Source organism: Arvicola amphibius, chromosome 12 (assembly GCF_903992535.2).
Source record: "Arvicola amphibius chromosome 12, mArvAmp1.2, whole genome shotgun sequence".
NCBI lineage: Eukaryota > Metazoa > Chordata > Mammalia > Rodentia > Cricetidae > Arvicola > Arvicola amphibius.
In genome coordinates, this window is record NC_052058.2 from 152,193,273 (window position 1) to 152,207,453 (window position 14,181).

Sequence of the window (14,181 nt, forward strand, 5' to 3'; positions counted from 1 at the left end):
CTGAGATTAGGCACCGTAGTCAGCAGGTTTCTTTCTGTTTTAGGCTTTGTTTTAGGCCAGGGTCTTTGTTTTGTTTCAGACAGGAGGACAGGGTCTTAATATGTAGCCTAGGTTGACCTTAAACTTGCCCCATCTTCCTGAGTGCTGGGATTACAGTTAAGCATGCACCTATAACCTGTGGCCCGAAACATTTTTTTTAATCCCTGCATCTCATGCTGACCAGCTCAGGCCAGGATCTTTTACTGAGGAGGACCTACTGATTGAGCTGGCACAGATTTCGGGGCTTTGGGCCCCTATAATATCCATATTCTCACTCGCTGTTGTGCCTCCCCCTTTCTATCCCCACAGACATTCCAAATCTCAGCGAATTAAATTTTCTGTAGCAGATTAGAAAGTGGTCATCATGGTATCACTGTGTACCAGAAACAAACAAGGAGAAGATGTGGTTGTAGGAAGTGGGGAGGGGAGAAGAGGAGAGAGCACCAGACTCTAGGTCTCCTCAGTTAGGAGGTGTTCCTGGCTGGTCAGTGGCTGAGACTGGCCTCTGTGTGCCATCCCTGGCTTCTCTTAGTGGATGCAGGGGGACTGCATCAGTTTCTCTTCTCTGAGCACAGGTCTACCTGGACCTGGCTCCAGGGCCTCACCAGGCATTGATGCTGCTTTCCTCTGTTTGGACCCTTGTCCTGTTGTACCAGGGGAGCAGGGAGCAGGGAGCAGGTACCAGGCTGTTCTGGGAGGGAAGCCTGAAGACCTAGAGAAGGAACTTGGGACCTCCAGGGTTCTTTTTCTTCACAGTGGGAGAATAGGAGATGGTGGACCTCCTATGGCTGGGCAGTTTGATTCCTGGGTCCTGCAGGCCCCTTAAGGCTGGAATGCTACAATCTCAGACAGCTCATTTCAACCCAGTGTGCTGGCATCCCTCTACTCTCTTCAGCTCTGGGGTTCACTCTATGTTGGGGTGTGTATGTACACATATGTGTATAGTCACATGTTGAAATGGAAGAAGGAAGCTTCAGAGGTAGGTTAGGCAGGTTGAATCAAGGGAACTAATCTGTAGTAAGAACCACATTTCTTTCTTTTTAAAACATCGTTTATTTGTATTTTATGTGCGTTGGTGTTCTGCCTGCATATACATCTGTGTGAGGGTGTCAGAAGTCCTGGAACTGGAGTTACAGATAGGAGTGAGCTGCCATGTGGGTTCTGGGAATTGAACTGGGATCTTCTGGAAGAGCAGACAATGCTCCCAACTGCTGAACCATTTCTCCAGCCTCCAAGAACCACAATTCTTAAAATAAAGAAGAAAAAGTCAAGTGGTGATGACCCAGTGGGAGACTGAGGCAGGTGGATCTCTGAGTTCAAGGCCAGCCTGGTCTACAAAAATGAGTTCCAGGACAGCCAGGGCTACCTAGAGAAACCATGTCTCAAAAAACAAAAAATCTTTTTTTGGAGGGGAAGTAAGTCTAATATGATAACTTTTTAGGAGCAAAATTTTATACATTAACCCCAGAACCCTCTTTGGAAAGAATGCATGACCCTAGACAGAGCTCCCTTAGGCCCCCTGGAGCTTGGTTTCCTCTTGTATGAGGCGGGTTATAGCTGTCTCTTCTATAGTGGAGAGGGAGTGAATTCAGACTGCTGCTTACTCACTAGGAGGCTTTTGCAGAAGTCTTAATCTCATGAACCTTGGTTTCCTTTTCCGTTTTTCTTTTTAATGGTTTTTTTTTTTTTTTTTTTTTTTTGAGACAGGGTTTTTCTGTGTAGGTTTAGCTGTCCTGGAGCTCGCTCTGTAGACCAGACTGGCCTTGAACTCACAGAGATCTCCCTGCCTCTGCCTCCTAGTGCTGAGATTAAAGGTGTGTGCCACCAGCACCAGGCTCATTTTCTACCCCCCCCCCCCAAAAAAAACCATGTGTGTGTTGTGTGTGTGCCAGAGTTTATGTGTATATCATGTGTGCACCAGTGCCCAAGTGGCCTGAGAAGGGCATCAGATCTGGAACTGGAGTTCCAGGTGGTTGTGAGCTGCCGGATATGGGTTCTGGTCACTGACCCTCACTCAGTCCTCTGCAAGAGTGGCAAGTGCTCTCAGCCACCAAGTCAGCCCTTGCCTTTTTCTTACAGTGAGGATTAGTGATTGCATTCTCCTGAGGACCAGCATAAGGGTTAAATGAGATAGACATGGAGAGTATTTCATTCGGCTCATCTTCTGGCACACAGGAAATCTTCAGTAAGTGTGAGCAGTTTTGCTCAGGGGAACCAACTGAAATTCTATCTCTGAGTTCTCTTAAATCTCTAAACTCCCACTTCTACAGATCTGAGTTTCTCTAAACTGGGAGTGGTTGGGATGAGGCTGTGGGTGTCCAAGTATCTCTCTGTATGTACACACGCACACCTGCTCAGGGAGTATGTGCACACACACACCTGCTCAGGGAGTATGTGCACACGCACACCTGCTCAGGGAGTATGTGCACACGCACACCTGCTCAGGGAGTATGTGCACACGCACACCTGCTCAGGGAGTATGTGCACACGCACACCTGCTCAGGGAGTATGTGCACAGCTGAGCCAAGAACCTAGCCCTGTCCAGAAAATACAGCTCACATTATCCAGGGGATAACCAGCATGTTCCCCAAATAAATTCGTTTTCAAAGCCATTCCTGCTAGGAAGCTTTGATTGTCAGCTTGATCCCCACTGTGGGCAGACTCACAAGAAGCTCCTACGGGGGTTAGGCTGCAGCCGTGTATGTGTGTGGTGTGTGTATGTGTGTGTGTGTGTGTGTCTGTGTGTGTGTTTGTTCAACAGGTTCCTCTTCACCCCACGCCGTTGCTCCACTCCAGCCTCTCTGGACTGGAGGCTGAGGATGTCCCAGGCAGGTCATGAGGCTGAAGACTCTTAGGCCCTGGTGGGTGAGGTCATCTCACAAGATGGTGAGAGCACCTGCGCTGGCCCGGACCACGTGTGCAGCGACGTAACCAGGGGCTTTAGTGCACAGTGGAAACACGGGGCTCGATTTACAGCCAGCACAGCCTGGTGTGTCCCCCGGCCAAGCCAGCTGTAGCCTCGCCTCCCTTGCTCCCTGCTGCCGGGTGCTGTTCCCTGGCTTGCCCTCTGCTCTTCCTCAGAGGCCATGGGGCAGTTCCTGTGTCAGGCATACCCCCACCCCACCTTTTGTATTGCTGTTCGCTTGCTCCTTGACTCGCTCATCTGTGAAGTAACTATTGCACAGGCGGCGGCTCAGGTGGAGGAGATACAGGAGCAAACAAAGGGTCATTCCTGCCCACTTGGGTCTGGAGTCTAGCAGGCTTGATGGCCAAGGTGCTGGGCTCTCACAGCACCATGATTAGTGGAAGGAAGGGGCCGTATGTTTCCGAGTCTTCTGAAATTCCGCTTAGTCTTTGGGTCTAGATCAAGTGTCACTCCAAATCCCCAGCCAAGGAGCTTGCTTCCTTCTCTGGACCCTTGGCTCTTCATGCCCTGTTGATGTATTCATCCGTAAATATTTACTCGCTGTGGATGGCGTGCCAGGCACTATTCTAGGAACTGAGGACATAGCAGCGAAGAACACTGATAAGTCCCCGCTGTCGTGACGCGGACATTCCATGACGGGCAGGATGGACACTAACAAACTCAGTGTGTCTGTCGTGTGGCAGTGTGCTCTAGGAAGAAACGATGATGAAGAGGAAGTGCTGAGGGGAGAGAGCTGCAGGCTTGCAGGGGTGTTGGGAGGCAGAGCTCCACAGGAGCTGAGGTGTGGCCTCCTGGGCTGTGTTAGAGTGAGCTGGCAGGACTAGGTTGGGGCACAGATCACAAAGGGGAGAGGAGAGGAGAGCAGTAATAGGGCATAGACTGTGTGGGCTGTGTGAGATGGGAGCCCCTGGCGCTTTGAGAATATGGGCATGAGCAGACCGTGAGGGAAGTTTCACTCCGCTTGTGCTTTCATGGGCTGAAGAGAGGCCAGAATGGTCAGCAAGGAAGGTCTCCCTGGAATCCAAGTTAGAGACAAAGGTGATGGGGACCAGGCTGTGATAGGAAGTGGTCAGATTCTGGATCTGTTCCAAGGGGAGAGCCTTAGGACTGTCTGGTGGAGTGGGTGTGAGGGAAAGGAAGGGAAAAGAACGGTCCCCTGCTTTGGCCTGAGCCACACTGGGCAGATGGATTGTCTACCTACTGAGCCGTGTGTGAATTTTCTTAAGATGAGAATGAGGAGTCTGATGTGTGTCACACTGCCACCTGCTTGGCCTTTGCCTGTAGACACAAATACAAAGTCAGTGATACAGGTCAGGATTTGAGGGGAGCGGGCCAGGCTGGAGATGGCCACTTTAGGGGTCCTTGCTGCTCCTTGGCCAGCTTGAGCCAGTCTAGGAAGCGATCAGTGATTTAGCAATGTGCACATCCCAGGTGACCTTGGTGGACAGCTCTGATGTAGCAAAGGGAACAGGAGCAGGGCTGGAAGATGGGGAGAAGGAGCTCGGTAAAAGATTTCTATGGGCTTGTGTGTAGTGGCGCACACCTTCATCCCAGCACTCGGAGGCAGAGGTAGAGGCAGGCAGATCTCTATGAGCTCAAGGCCAGCCTGGTCTACATAGTTCCAGGACAGCTTGGACTACAGAGAAAGTCTCAAAAACAAAACAAACCCCAAAAAGCCAACAACAACAAAATAAAAATAAACAAATAAGTAAGCGAATAAATAAAAGATCTCCCTTATTCTTTTTCTTTTTTTGTTTTGTTTTGTTTTGTTTATTGAGACAGGGTTTCTCTGTAGCTTTGGAGCCTGTCCTGGAACTAGCTCTTGTAGACCAGGCTGGCCTCGAACTCACAGAGACCCGCCTGCCTCTGCCTCTCGAGTGCTGGGATTAAAGGTGTGTGCCACCACTGCCCGGCTAGAAGCAGGATATGGAAGTATGTTGCCTTCCCTGACTCCTGTTAGTGTCGTTCCCTGTCTCTCACTGTAACCGAGCACCATCCCCTCCGAAGGCTGTGCTTCGCAACAGAGCTGTCTCACAGAGCCTCAGAATTGTGTGTCCAGGCGCTAGGGGACAGCCAGGTCAGGAAAGTGTTTGCCCTCCAAGCACAAAGACCTCAGTGTGATCCCAGGCGCCGGCCGGCGTGAAAGCCCAGATGTAGATGCACACACCCAGAACTCCAGCCGGAGGGAGGCAGAGACAGCAGGACCTTAGTGGAACTCCAGACCCAAGAGAGAATCGACCTCAAAAGAAAACCATCTGTGAAGACTTGGGTGTTGGTACACACGTGGAAAACGACATGTAGAAGACACGCTGTTGACCTCTGGCCTCCACATGCATGCACACCTATTCCCACATACATGTATCCACACATGCAAGCACACAAATGTGTACATGCATATACTACAAACACAATTAAAAATAAAAGTAACATTTCTAGACAGTGATTGAATTTAGATTAGTTGCCTTGATGTACATTAATGGGCCAATCAGCTGTGTTCAGGGAAGCAAGAGGCATGAGACTGTGTAGTTAGGAGCTCTGCCACACGGGCAGTCTGGGAGTCCCAAAGGAAGGGACTGGTAGGTTCCCCCTCTGTATAACAGCTCTGGCTGTCCTGGAACTCTCTTTATAGACCAGGCTGGGCTCAACTTCACAGAGATCCATCTGTCTCTGCCTCCTGAGTGGTGGAAATAAAGGCATGTGCCACCACCACCTGGCAACTGGTAGGTTCATTAGTTACCCTCATTACAGTGATTGTGTGTGTGTGTGTGTGTGTGTGGATTGGTGGGTAGATGGATCAAGAGTGAATGTGTGTGTGTGTGTGTGTGTAACTGTGTGTGTGACTGTGTGTGTGTATTGGTGGGTAGGTGAATCAAGAGTGAGTGTGTGTGTGTGTGTGTGTGTGACTGTGTGTGTGTTTGTGAATTGGTGGATCGGTGGATCAGGAGTGAGTGGATGGATGGATGGGTAGGTGTTTTAATTGTATTGTCAAAGGATGCAGCTTAGGAACTTGGAATGAAAGGAGGGGTCGCACCAGTGATGGGGTTTGTAGAGGGACCTAAGAGGCAGAGTCCTTGCTGTACCTGAGAATACTGAATGGGCCATTATAGAAAGGAAGTTTGTTATCCCCAGTTATCAGTTGCTGAAAACCCCTCACCCCTTCCTACTAGAAAGGTAAGAAGTCGCTTCCCCTGGTTTTCTTTGTTCCTGTTGGAGGGAAAATACTTTCCCTTTAACATATCCTAGTGAGCTGAACAGTAGGGGCAGGCAGGGCTTCCAGAGGGCCCAGGGCACCGGTACTGTCCAGCCTCTTCAGGAAGTGAGGGAAGCCCTCGCTGCTCTGAACCCTCCCACTATTTTGGATCATGCCATAATATTATTCAATCACTTGCTTCCTTGTTCAGGATACCCAGAGCCAGAGGTGACCTGGTACAAGGATGACATAGAACTGGACCGTTACTGCGGCTTGCCAAAATACGAGATCACTCACCAAGGCAACCGTCACACCCTGCAGCTGTACAGGTGAGGGAGAGGGGGCCTCCACAGCTCTCTGCCCTCCCAAGGGCCCCACACCGGATCCTGCTACAGGTCACGGAGTCAGCCGGGTGGAATGCCCAGGTGCTCTCTGCAGTTAGAAGGCAGGGTTCTGCGGCTGAGTTGATCTACCTGGAACTGTGCTGTCTGCCAGTGTCTGGGATCTCCCAAGGCCAGGGTAGGAGTGCTTCTCACAGCCGCAAGTCTGTGCAACCAGAGGAGGTCCTGACCCGCAGAAACCTTTTCCATGAGGTCAGCAGCCAGAAAAAGCAACGGTGTCACCATCCCTGCTCCCGGGTGCTGTTGGTCACCTGCTTCTGAAGGGAGCTCTTCTGGGCCCCAAGTCTAATCCCCTCCTGGGACAGTGTGACCTTGGTCAGCTGTCAGTTGCTACCCTCTGTGGCCTCAGTTTCCTCCACTGTAACTGAGGAAATTCCTGATGCCAAAGGTAGGGCAGGACTCGGCTTGGGAGGGAGCATGTGGTCGATGCCAGAGGCTCTGGTTGTGGGGAGGAGGCCTCTCGCCTATTAGGGGGAGAGATGGCGCCTCATGCTCCTGCCTCTAGGTGCCGGGAAGAAGACGCTGCCATCTACCAGGCCTCTGCCCGGAACACCAAGGGCATCGTGTCCTGCTCAGGGGTCCTAGAGGTGGGCACTATGACGGAGTACAAGATTCACCAGCGCTGGTTCGCCAAGTTAAAGCGCAAGGCTGCAGCCAAGATGCGGGAGATTGAGCAGAGCTGGAAGCATGGGAAGGAGGACTCAGGGGAGGCCGACACTCTTCGCAAGATCAGTCCTGACCGCTTCCAAAGAAAGCGCCGACTGAGTGGGGCGGAAGTGGCGGTCCTCTCAGCCCCCGCCAGGGAAACGGAAGAAGGGTCCTCGGCAACTTGGCAGGAAGGAGAGACTGAGTCTGCTCAGCACCCAGGTTTGGGTTTGATCAACAGTTTTGCTCCCGGAGAGGTACCCACCAATGGGGAGCCTGCCCCAGAGAACGGGGAAGATGGCGAACATGGCTTGCTGACGTACATCTGTGAGGTCATGGAGCTGGGGCCTCAGAACGCCCCTCCGAAGGAGTCTGGGGCTAAGAAGAAAAGGAAAGACGAGGAGTGTAGGCCAGGAGAACAGAAGCCAGAGTTAGAAAAGGCAGATGGAAGCCAGTGCGCTTCAGAAAATGGCATCCCCAGTACAGATAAACCCAATTCCAGTAGAAGAGAGAAACCGGTCGATACACAGCCAGCTCAGACCCAGCCCAGAGGCAGGGGAGCACGGGGGTCTGGGCCTTCCGGAACAGGAAGCACCAGGAAGTCAACCTCTGCTGTGGGCATTCAAGACAAGATCCAGGATGTCGCTGCACCAGCCCTGGCCTCTGCCCCAGCCCCTGCCCCAGCCCCTGCCCCAGCCCCTGCACCAGCCCCGGCCACCACCTCTGTCCCAACCCCTAGCCCAAACCTCAGCTCAGAGCAGGTGTATTTCTCCCTGAAGGACATGTATATGGAGAGCACCCAGGGAGGCAGGCCCCAAGAAGAGGAGATGCCTCCACCCACAAGAACCAGGTTACCTAGAGAAATTCCCTCAGGGAAAGAGCCTGTCAGGGCTCGAGGTGAGAAGGTACCTATGGTCTCTGGCCAGCCCACACCTTCCATGGTCCCCCCACCCATCAAGCCTTTGAATAGGAAGAGATTTGCTCCTCCTAAACCCAAGGTGGAGCCCACTACCACTTCTTCCTCAAGTCAGGCTCCAGAATCTGTGGCCCAGAGCTTAGGGAAGGCCCCACCTCCAGCCTCGGCCCAGGTCCCCACACCCCCTGCCCGACGGAGACACGGCACCCGAGATAGCCCCTTGCAAGGACGGACAAGCTTCAAGACTCCAGGAGAGGTAAGTGTGGGGGCTGCTCTGGGAAACTGACCTCATGGAAACTCTCGCTGGAAGGGCTTGGCAGCCCGTGGGTGGTGGGCTATTTATAGAAGGGGGTGGGGAAGGACTGGAGGGGCAGCCAGGAGCAAGGGGGCACAGGCATGGACCTTGCTCGATCACCCTCCGGACAGATGCACACAGGCAGCATAGCCTGGCTGTGTCTCTTGGTGTGAGAGAGCAGGCAGCTCCTGCTTGACAGAAGAGGAGGGAGATGCTGTTCTCTGGGGGTGGGGGTGGGGAGGAAAATGGGTCAGTGGAGAGGGTTTTGTAGCCATGCTGAAGCTCTAGTGCTCCATGGGGGAGATGGGAGTGTTTCGTAGCATGCAACAGTCCCCGTGATGCTTAAAATACTCCCAAGCACTTGGGAGATTTAGGCAGGAAGACTGTTAGCCAAGGCTAGCCTTGGATGGGTAGCAAGACTTTGTTTCAAAACCACCCCCCGCACCCCCAAAACTGAATGTCTAAGAAGTACTGGTTCATTCTGGTCTTACTTAAGTTTTGGGATATGGTCTACCTATATACCTGGCTGGCAACCCTCAGCAAGGTGTGATCTCTCAGGTGAGGAATAGTGGCAAGAACCGGGTGCTTAGGAGGCATGGGGCACGCAAACTAAGTGTGATGGCATAGCATATACCAGGGCGGGAGATGGGGAAGCTGGGAGCAGGAGTCAGCCAATTATAGGGGACAGGTAGCCAAGAGGAAAATGTGTTTTGTGTGGAGGAGGGACAGGGGTCCTCCTCTGCCACGGGCAGAGATTCAGCAGTACGGAGCTTGAGGAGCGGGGTTGAGAGGATGAGAGGTGGCCAGGGTTTCCTACTCCAGTGGCAGAGGGACAGAAGATATCCCTAGGATTAAAGTGTTCCACTTCTGGACAGAAAGGAGAGACAGTAGTCTCATGCATGTGGGTGAGATCAGTTTATACTAAAGAATATATCACTGTTTATCAGAAATTCCAATTTTATTGTGCCCCATATTTCTCTTCGTCTAATGTAAGTGGAGATGGCTTCTTGTTTGGACAGGAACTACGCCGAGACTCTCTCAGGGTCAAGAAGCCTGAGTCCTAGCTTTTATGAGCTGAGGCTTTCCACAGAAAGGCAGCATTTTTCGGGCGTGCGGGCAGGACAGATGACTTTTTGGGACAGTCAAGGGAAACCCACGAGCGACTATCGATTTGGCATCTCAGGGCAAGGTGGGGAGGAGGGTGTTGGGTGGGTAGCCGAGGCAGAGGAAGAGCATTCGCGAGGGAATAAGGGAAGAGGGGTTTACAGGTGACTGGGTGTGGCTTTATTTCAGTGGATGCTAAGGTTAGGTTTTGGGAAGGGCAGGCCAGAGGGCTTTGAAGCGGGACAAATTTCAGAGACCTCACACCGTGTTCTGCATCTGCTTATTGCTTTTCCCTACCTTTTTCAAGGTTCCTGGGCGTGTCAGCCCCTCTTTGGCTCCAGGAGGGCTTGGTAGGGCTACTCTATGTTCCTGACAGCCTCAGGCTGCACAACAGCCTTCCTGAGAAATAGCCCTCCGAGGCCCCGAGGGAACTCATTTAGGAAGTGATCAGGCTAGCTTCCAAGTGTGTGTGACAGTACAGACACAAGAGATCTCAGCCAATGCTTTCAGACCTGAAAAAATTTAAAAAATTGTCTATGTGACTTTTTGCCCAAGGATCTCCTGCAACTGGGGATCCGTGCTTAGGAGCCCTATGGATACTGCAGTGGTTATGAGCCACCATGTATGCTGGGAACTGAACCTGGGTCCTCAGCAAGAGCAGCCAGTGTTCTTAATTGCTGAGCCAGCTAACTCTCCAGGCCCCTGAGCATGTCTCCTGATAAGCCTGTAGGTCATGAGAGGTGGTCATCCCAAGAGGTGGGGATTCCTGCCTCACAGTAGGGGATGTGGCTTCCTGGGAGTGCATGAGTGCATTTTCTGAGGTGGAGATGGGGCGATGATTATCTACGGAATCAAGGTGGACACCAGAGATAATTGCCAAGCAGATGTGCTGATGACAGCTGTGCAAGCAGATGTGCTGATGACAGCTGTGCAAGCAGATGTGCTGATGACAGCTGTGCAAGCAGATGTGCTGATGACAGCTGTGGGCTTTGAAGCAGAGGGTGCGTGGTGGGGTCTCAGGGTTCAATGGGAGACACATCTCAGAACCTGCCAGACTTGTTTGACATCATGGATTTATAACATGTCATACCATATTAGAAGACAATATTGAATGGAATATTTAAATTGTAAAAGAATGTCCATAGTATCTTCAGATACTAAGAAACCAGATGCAAGAACGGAAGGATGCTGTCCTAGGAAGACAGAGTGAAGCCAGGGTAGCAAGGTGAGGTGGTGGCTGGGTAAGGGCTGCAAAGTCAGCTGGCCCCACTCATGATACTCAGAGCCTTCGAGTTCTAGAAGCTTTTCCACACTCTCTTTGCTTCTGTCGTGTCTTCTGTGCCCTATTCCCCTATAACACTAAGGTTGGTTTGAGGCAGAAAAGAGGAAAGAACGGATATTTATGGAATACGAGCCTCCATTAGCATGGGTTAGGAATTCAGACCAACTTCACTGTTGAGGAAAGTCAGGACATCTGAGCAAAGCATGAGAAGTGTCTTCTCGAAAGCACTGGAGAGTATACAAGGTGGAAAGTTAGTGGGCTGGGTTCTGGGAGGAGATTGAAATCAAGAATAGTGGGGGCCAGAGAGATGGCTCAGTGGATACGAGCACTGGCTGCTCTTCCAGAAGACTGGGGTTCAATTCCCAGCACCAACATGGCAGCTCACAACTGTCTGTAACTCCAGTTCCAGGGAATCTGACACCCTCACACAGACATGCATGCAGGGCAAACACCAATGCACATAAAATAAAATAAATAAAGTATATATAGTATAAAAGACTATTTATGAGTCCAAGGTCTTGAGAGATGGCTCAGCAGGTTTAGAACTTAGCTTGCTGTGCAAGTGTGAAGACCACCGTCTGGGTTTGCAGCACCATGTTGTGCTGGACAGACAAACTGGCCTGCCTCTAATCCAGCACTCGGGAGCTGGAGATGAGGTTCCCAGAGCCTGGTGACAAACTTGCTGCAGCCCTCTTTCTTCGACCTCCCAGATGCATGCGTGGGATTGCATGTGGGTGCTTACTATGCCTGTTTTTTCCAAGTTACTTCTTAAAATTATTTTATATATAATACTTAGCAACCTAAGATATATAGTGGGGTCAGGGAAGAAACATGAAAAAAAAATCAGCAAAGCCAGCTGAGCCAGCTGTGCTGTGGTGGTGCACGGCTGGCTTTCATTCCCGTGTTTGGGAGGCAGAGGCAGGCAGATCTGAGTGAATTTAAAATCAGCTTGTTCTGCACTGTGAGTACCAGGTCAGCCAAGACTACATAGAGAGACTCTGTCTCTAAAAAACTAACCAAACAAAATCCTGCTGACCGTAGAACTCCAGCTGTTGGGACTACTAGACATGATTTGAAAGTTTGAATTATAACCATTTATTTAGGGTGAATGTGTCCTTGTTCACATGTGCATGTGCACAGAGGTCAGGGGACAACTTGCAGGAGTTGGTTCTCTCCGTTACTATGTGGGTTCCACGCATCAAACTCAGGTCTTGTCTTCAGGCCTGGCAGCAAGTGTTTCTCCCACTGCGGCCACCTTGGCAGCCCCAGACTGATTTGTGAAACTCAAATTCTACTTTCTGTGTTGACCGTGTTTTCTGTCCCACCAGGTCCCACAGGTGTTCAGTCCCAAAGCATCACACAGAGGTCTACACTAATTTTCAAACATATTGGCCTATTAGCTCAGGCTTCTTATTAACTAATTATAACTTATATTAACCCATAATTCTTATCTGTGTTAGCCACGTGGCTTGGTACCTTTTTCGGAGAGGCAGTCACATCTTGCTTGCTCTGTGTCTGGGTGACAACTGCAGACTGACTCTTTCCTTCTCTCAGAATTCCCCTGTTCTCATTACTCCGCCTCTACTTCCTGCCTGGCTACTGGCCAATCAGCATTTTACTAAACAAGTACAAGAAGCAAATCTTTACAGGGTAAAACCATTGTCCCACAGCACTTCTGAGTTGAAGAAGGTGAAAAGGTGAGGTGAGAATGGCGTGAAGGGGTTGGAATGTGACTCAGTTGACAGAGTCCTTGCCTAGCCTAGCACGCAGGAAGGCCTGGGTTGGATCCTTAGCACAACATAAACTGGGCATGACTGTTAATGTCTGTAGTCCTGGCATTCTGGAGATAGAGGCAGGGGATCAGAAGTTCAAGGCCACCTTGGGCATGGTAGGGAATTCTAGGCCTGCTTGTGAGGCATAAGACACTATCTCAAAAAAGAGGGGTAAAAAGTCCAAATACCCCAAGAAAGGCCTTGAAAATGGGCTGATGCTGGAAATGACAGCCTCAGCTGCTTGAATGGAACTTAACAGCATGAACACAAAAGGCGCCGCTGGGGCTTTTCTCTGCTGTGAGATCAGGGCCTAAGACAAAAGACCATGAGTTTCTAGCGGGGAAAACACCAAGTTAGAGATTAGGCAGGTCTGGAACCAGTTTTCTCATGAGTTCTGCCTCCCTCTCCAGCCTGGAGTCCGCTCAGTGGGGCCTGATGTTGAGAGGCGTTAGTAAGGAGACCGTATCTCCCTGTGTTAACTTGTCCAGGTTCCAGGATGTGCCCTGGCCCTTCGCACTGACCCTCAGCCTAGTGCTGGGACCTGTGGGTCATGCTGCTGGGGAGTGAGCTCACAGCTGAGCACCTGCGTCGAGTGTGCAAGCCTCTGATTCCCTGTCGTCTGCCCCTTGGCTGTCTTACTAGTTAGATCTGGTGGGCAGCTGAGGACACGGTCATTAGCATGAACATTTTAAGAAGCCCTGTAGGTCAGGCTTGAGGTTAAGTCTCCTTGTGACCATGGTGACATGGTGGCAGAAGCCAGCTGTCTAGAACGTTGAGGGAGGAGGATGTTCTCTGTGTTCACGGGGCCTTGGTTCTAAGACCATGAGATGTAGCCCTGATGAAGATTTTAGTTTGTTTTCCCTCTGAATTCTCTTCTTTGTTTGAGGCAAGGCTCACAGGTGAAATTATGTGGCAGAGCTGGGAAATTCTAGGGACAATGTACTGGGGACATCGTGAAGGGGGAGCGGCTTGGGAAAGTGACCACTGAGACTCATGAATGATTGACTTTATAAATGCTACATATAGCAGGGTGGTGGTGGCACACGCCTTTATTCCCAACACTTGAGAGGCAGAGGCAGGTGAGTTCGAGGCCAACCTGCTCTACAGAGCTAGTCCCAGGATGGTCAGAGATACACAGAGGAACCCTGTCTCAAAAAACCAAATAAAATAAACGCTACACCTTTCTAAACATTCCCGAGTTTGAGAACAAATGTAGCTGGGACCATCATTCAAGTATCAAGCTGGCCACTGGGTGGCACACACAGAGGACAGATCCAAATACCACAGGAGAGGACTTGAAAATGGGCCAACGTGAAAATCACAACCTTAGAGGCTTGAGTGGAACTTACAGCTTGAACACAATCTAAGAGATTGCCTCTTAAGTAAATGTTTTGGGGCCAGAGGGATGGCTCAGCAGTTAAGGGTGCTGGCTGTTCCTCCAGGGGACCCAAGGTTGGTTTCTAGCTCTCTACTGTCTCAACTCCAGCTCCAGGGCATCCAGGGTCATATCTATCCCATCTCCATCTTCCAGAAACCGTCCCGTCTTGTAGCCACTGTGTGTGTGCACTCTCTTGTCATGGTTAGCTGCTTCTCAGTCAGACAAGTCCAAGA

General features: G+C 51.0%; 1 protein-coding gene across 2 annotated transcripts in view; it reads left to right on the plus strand.

The window, feature by feature from the left end:
* The window catches only part of Alpk3 (alpha kinase 3), a 41,784-nt gene that overhangs the window by 13,492 nt on the left and 14,111 nt on the right, over positions 1 to 14,181 (plus strand). The window contains exons 4-6 of one of the 2 annotated variants that reach the window (XM_038314237.1): positions 6,367 to 6,484; positions 7,062 to 7,890; positions 7,960 to 8,373. In XM_038314237.1, coding sequence (XP_038170165.1) covers positions 6,367 to 6,484; positions 7,062 to 7,890; positions 7,960 to 8,373 — 1,361 coding nt within the window. Of the gene's footprint in view, positions 1 to 6,366; positions 6,485 to 7,061; positions 8,374 to 14,181 lie in introns of both variants that reach the window. The other variant, XM_038314236.1, reaches the window with a different exon arrangement.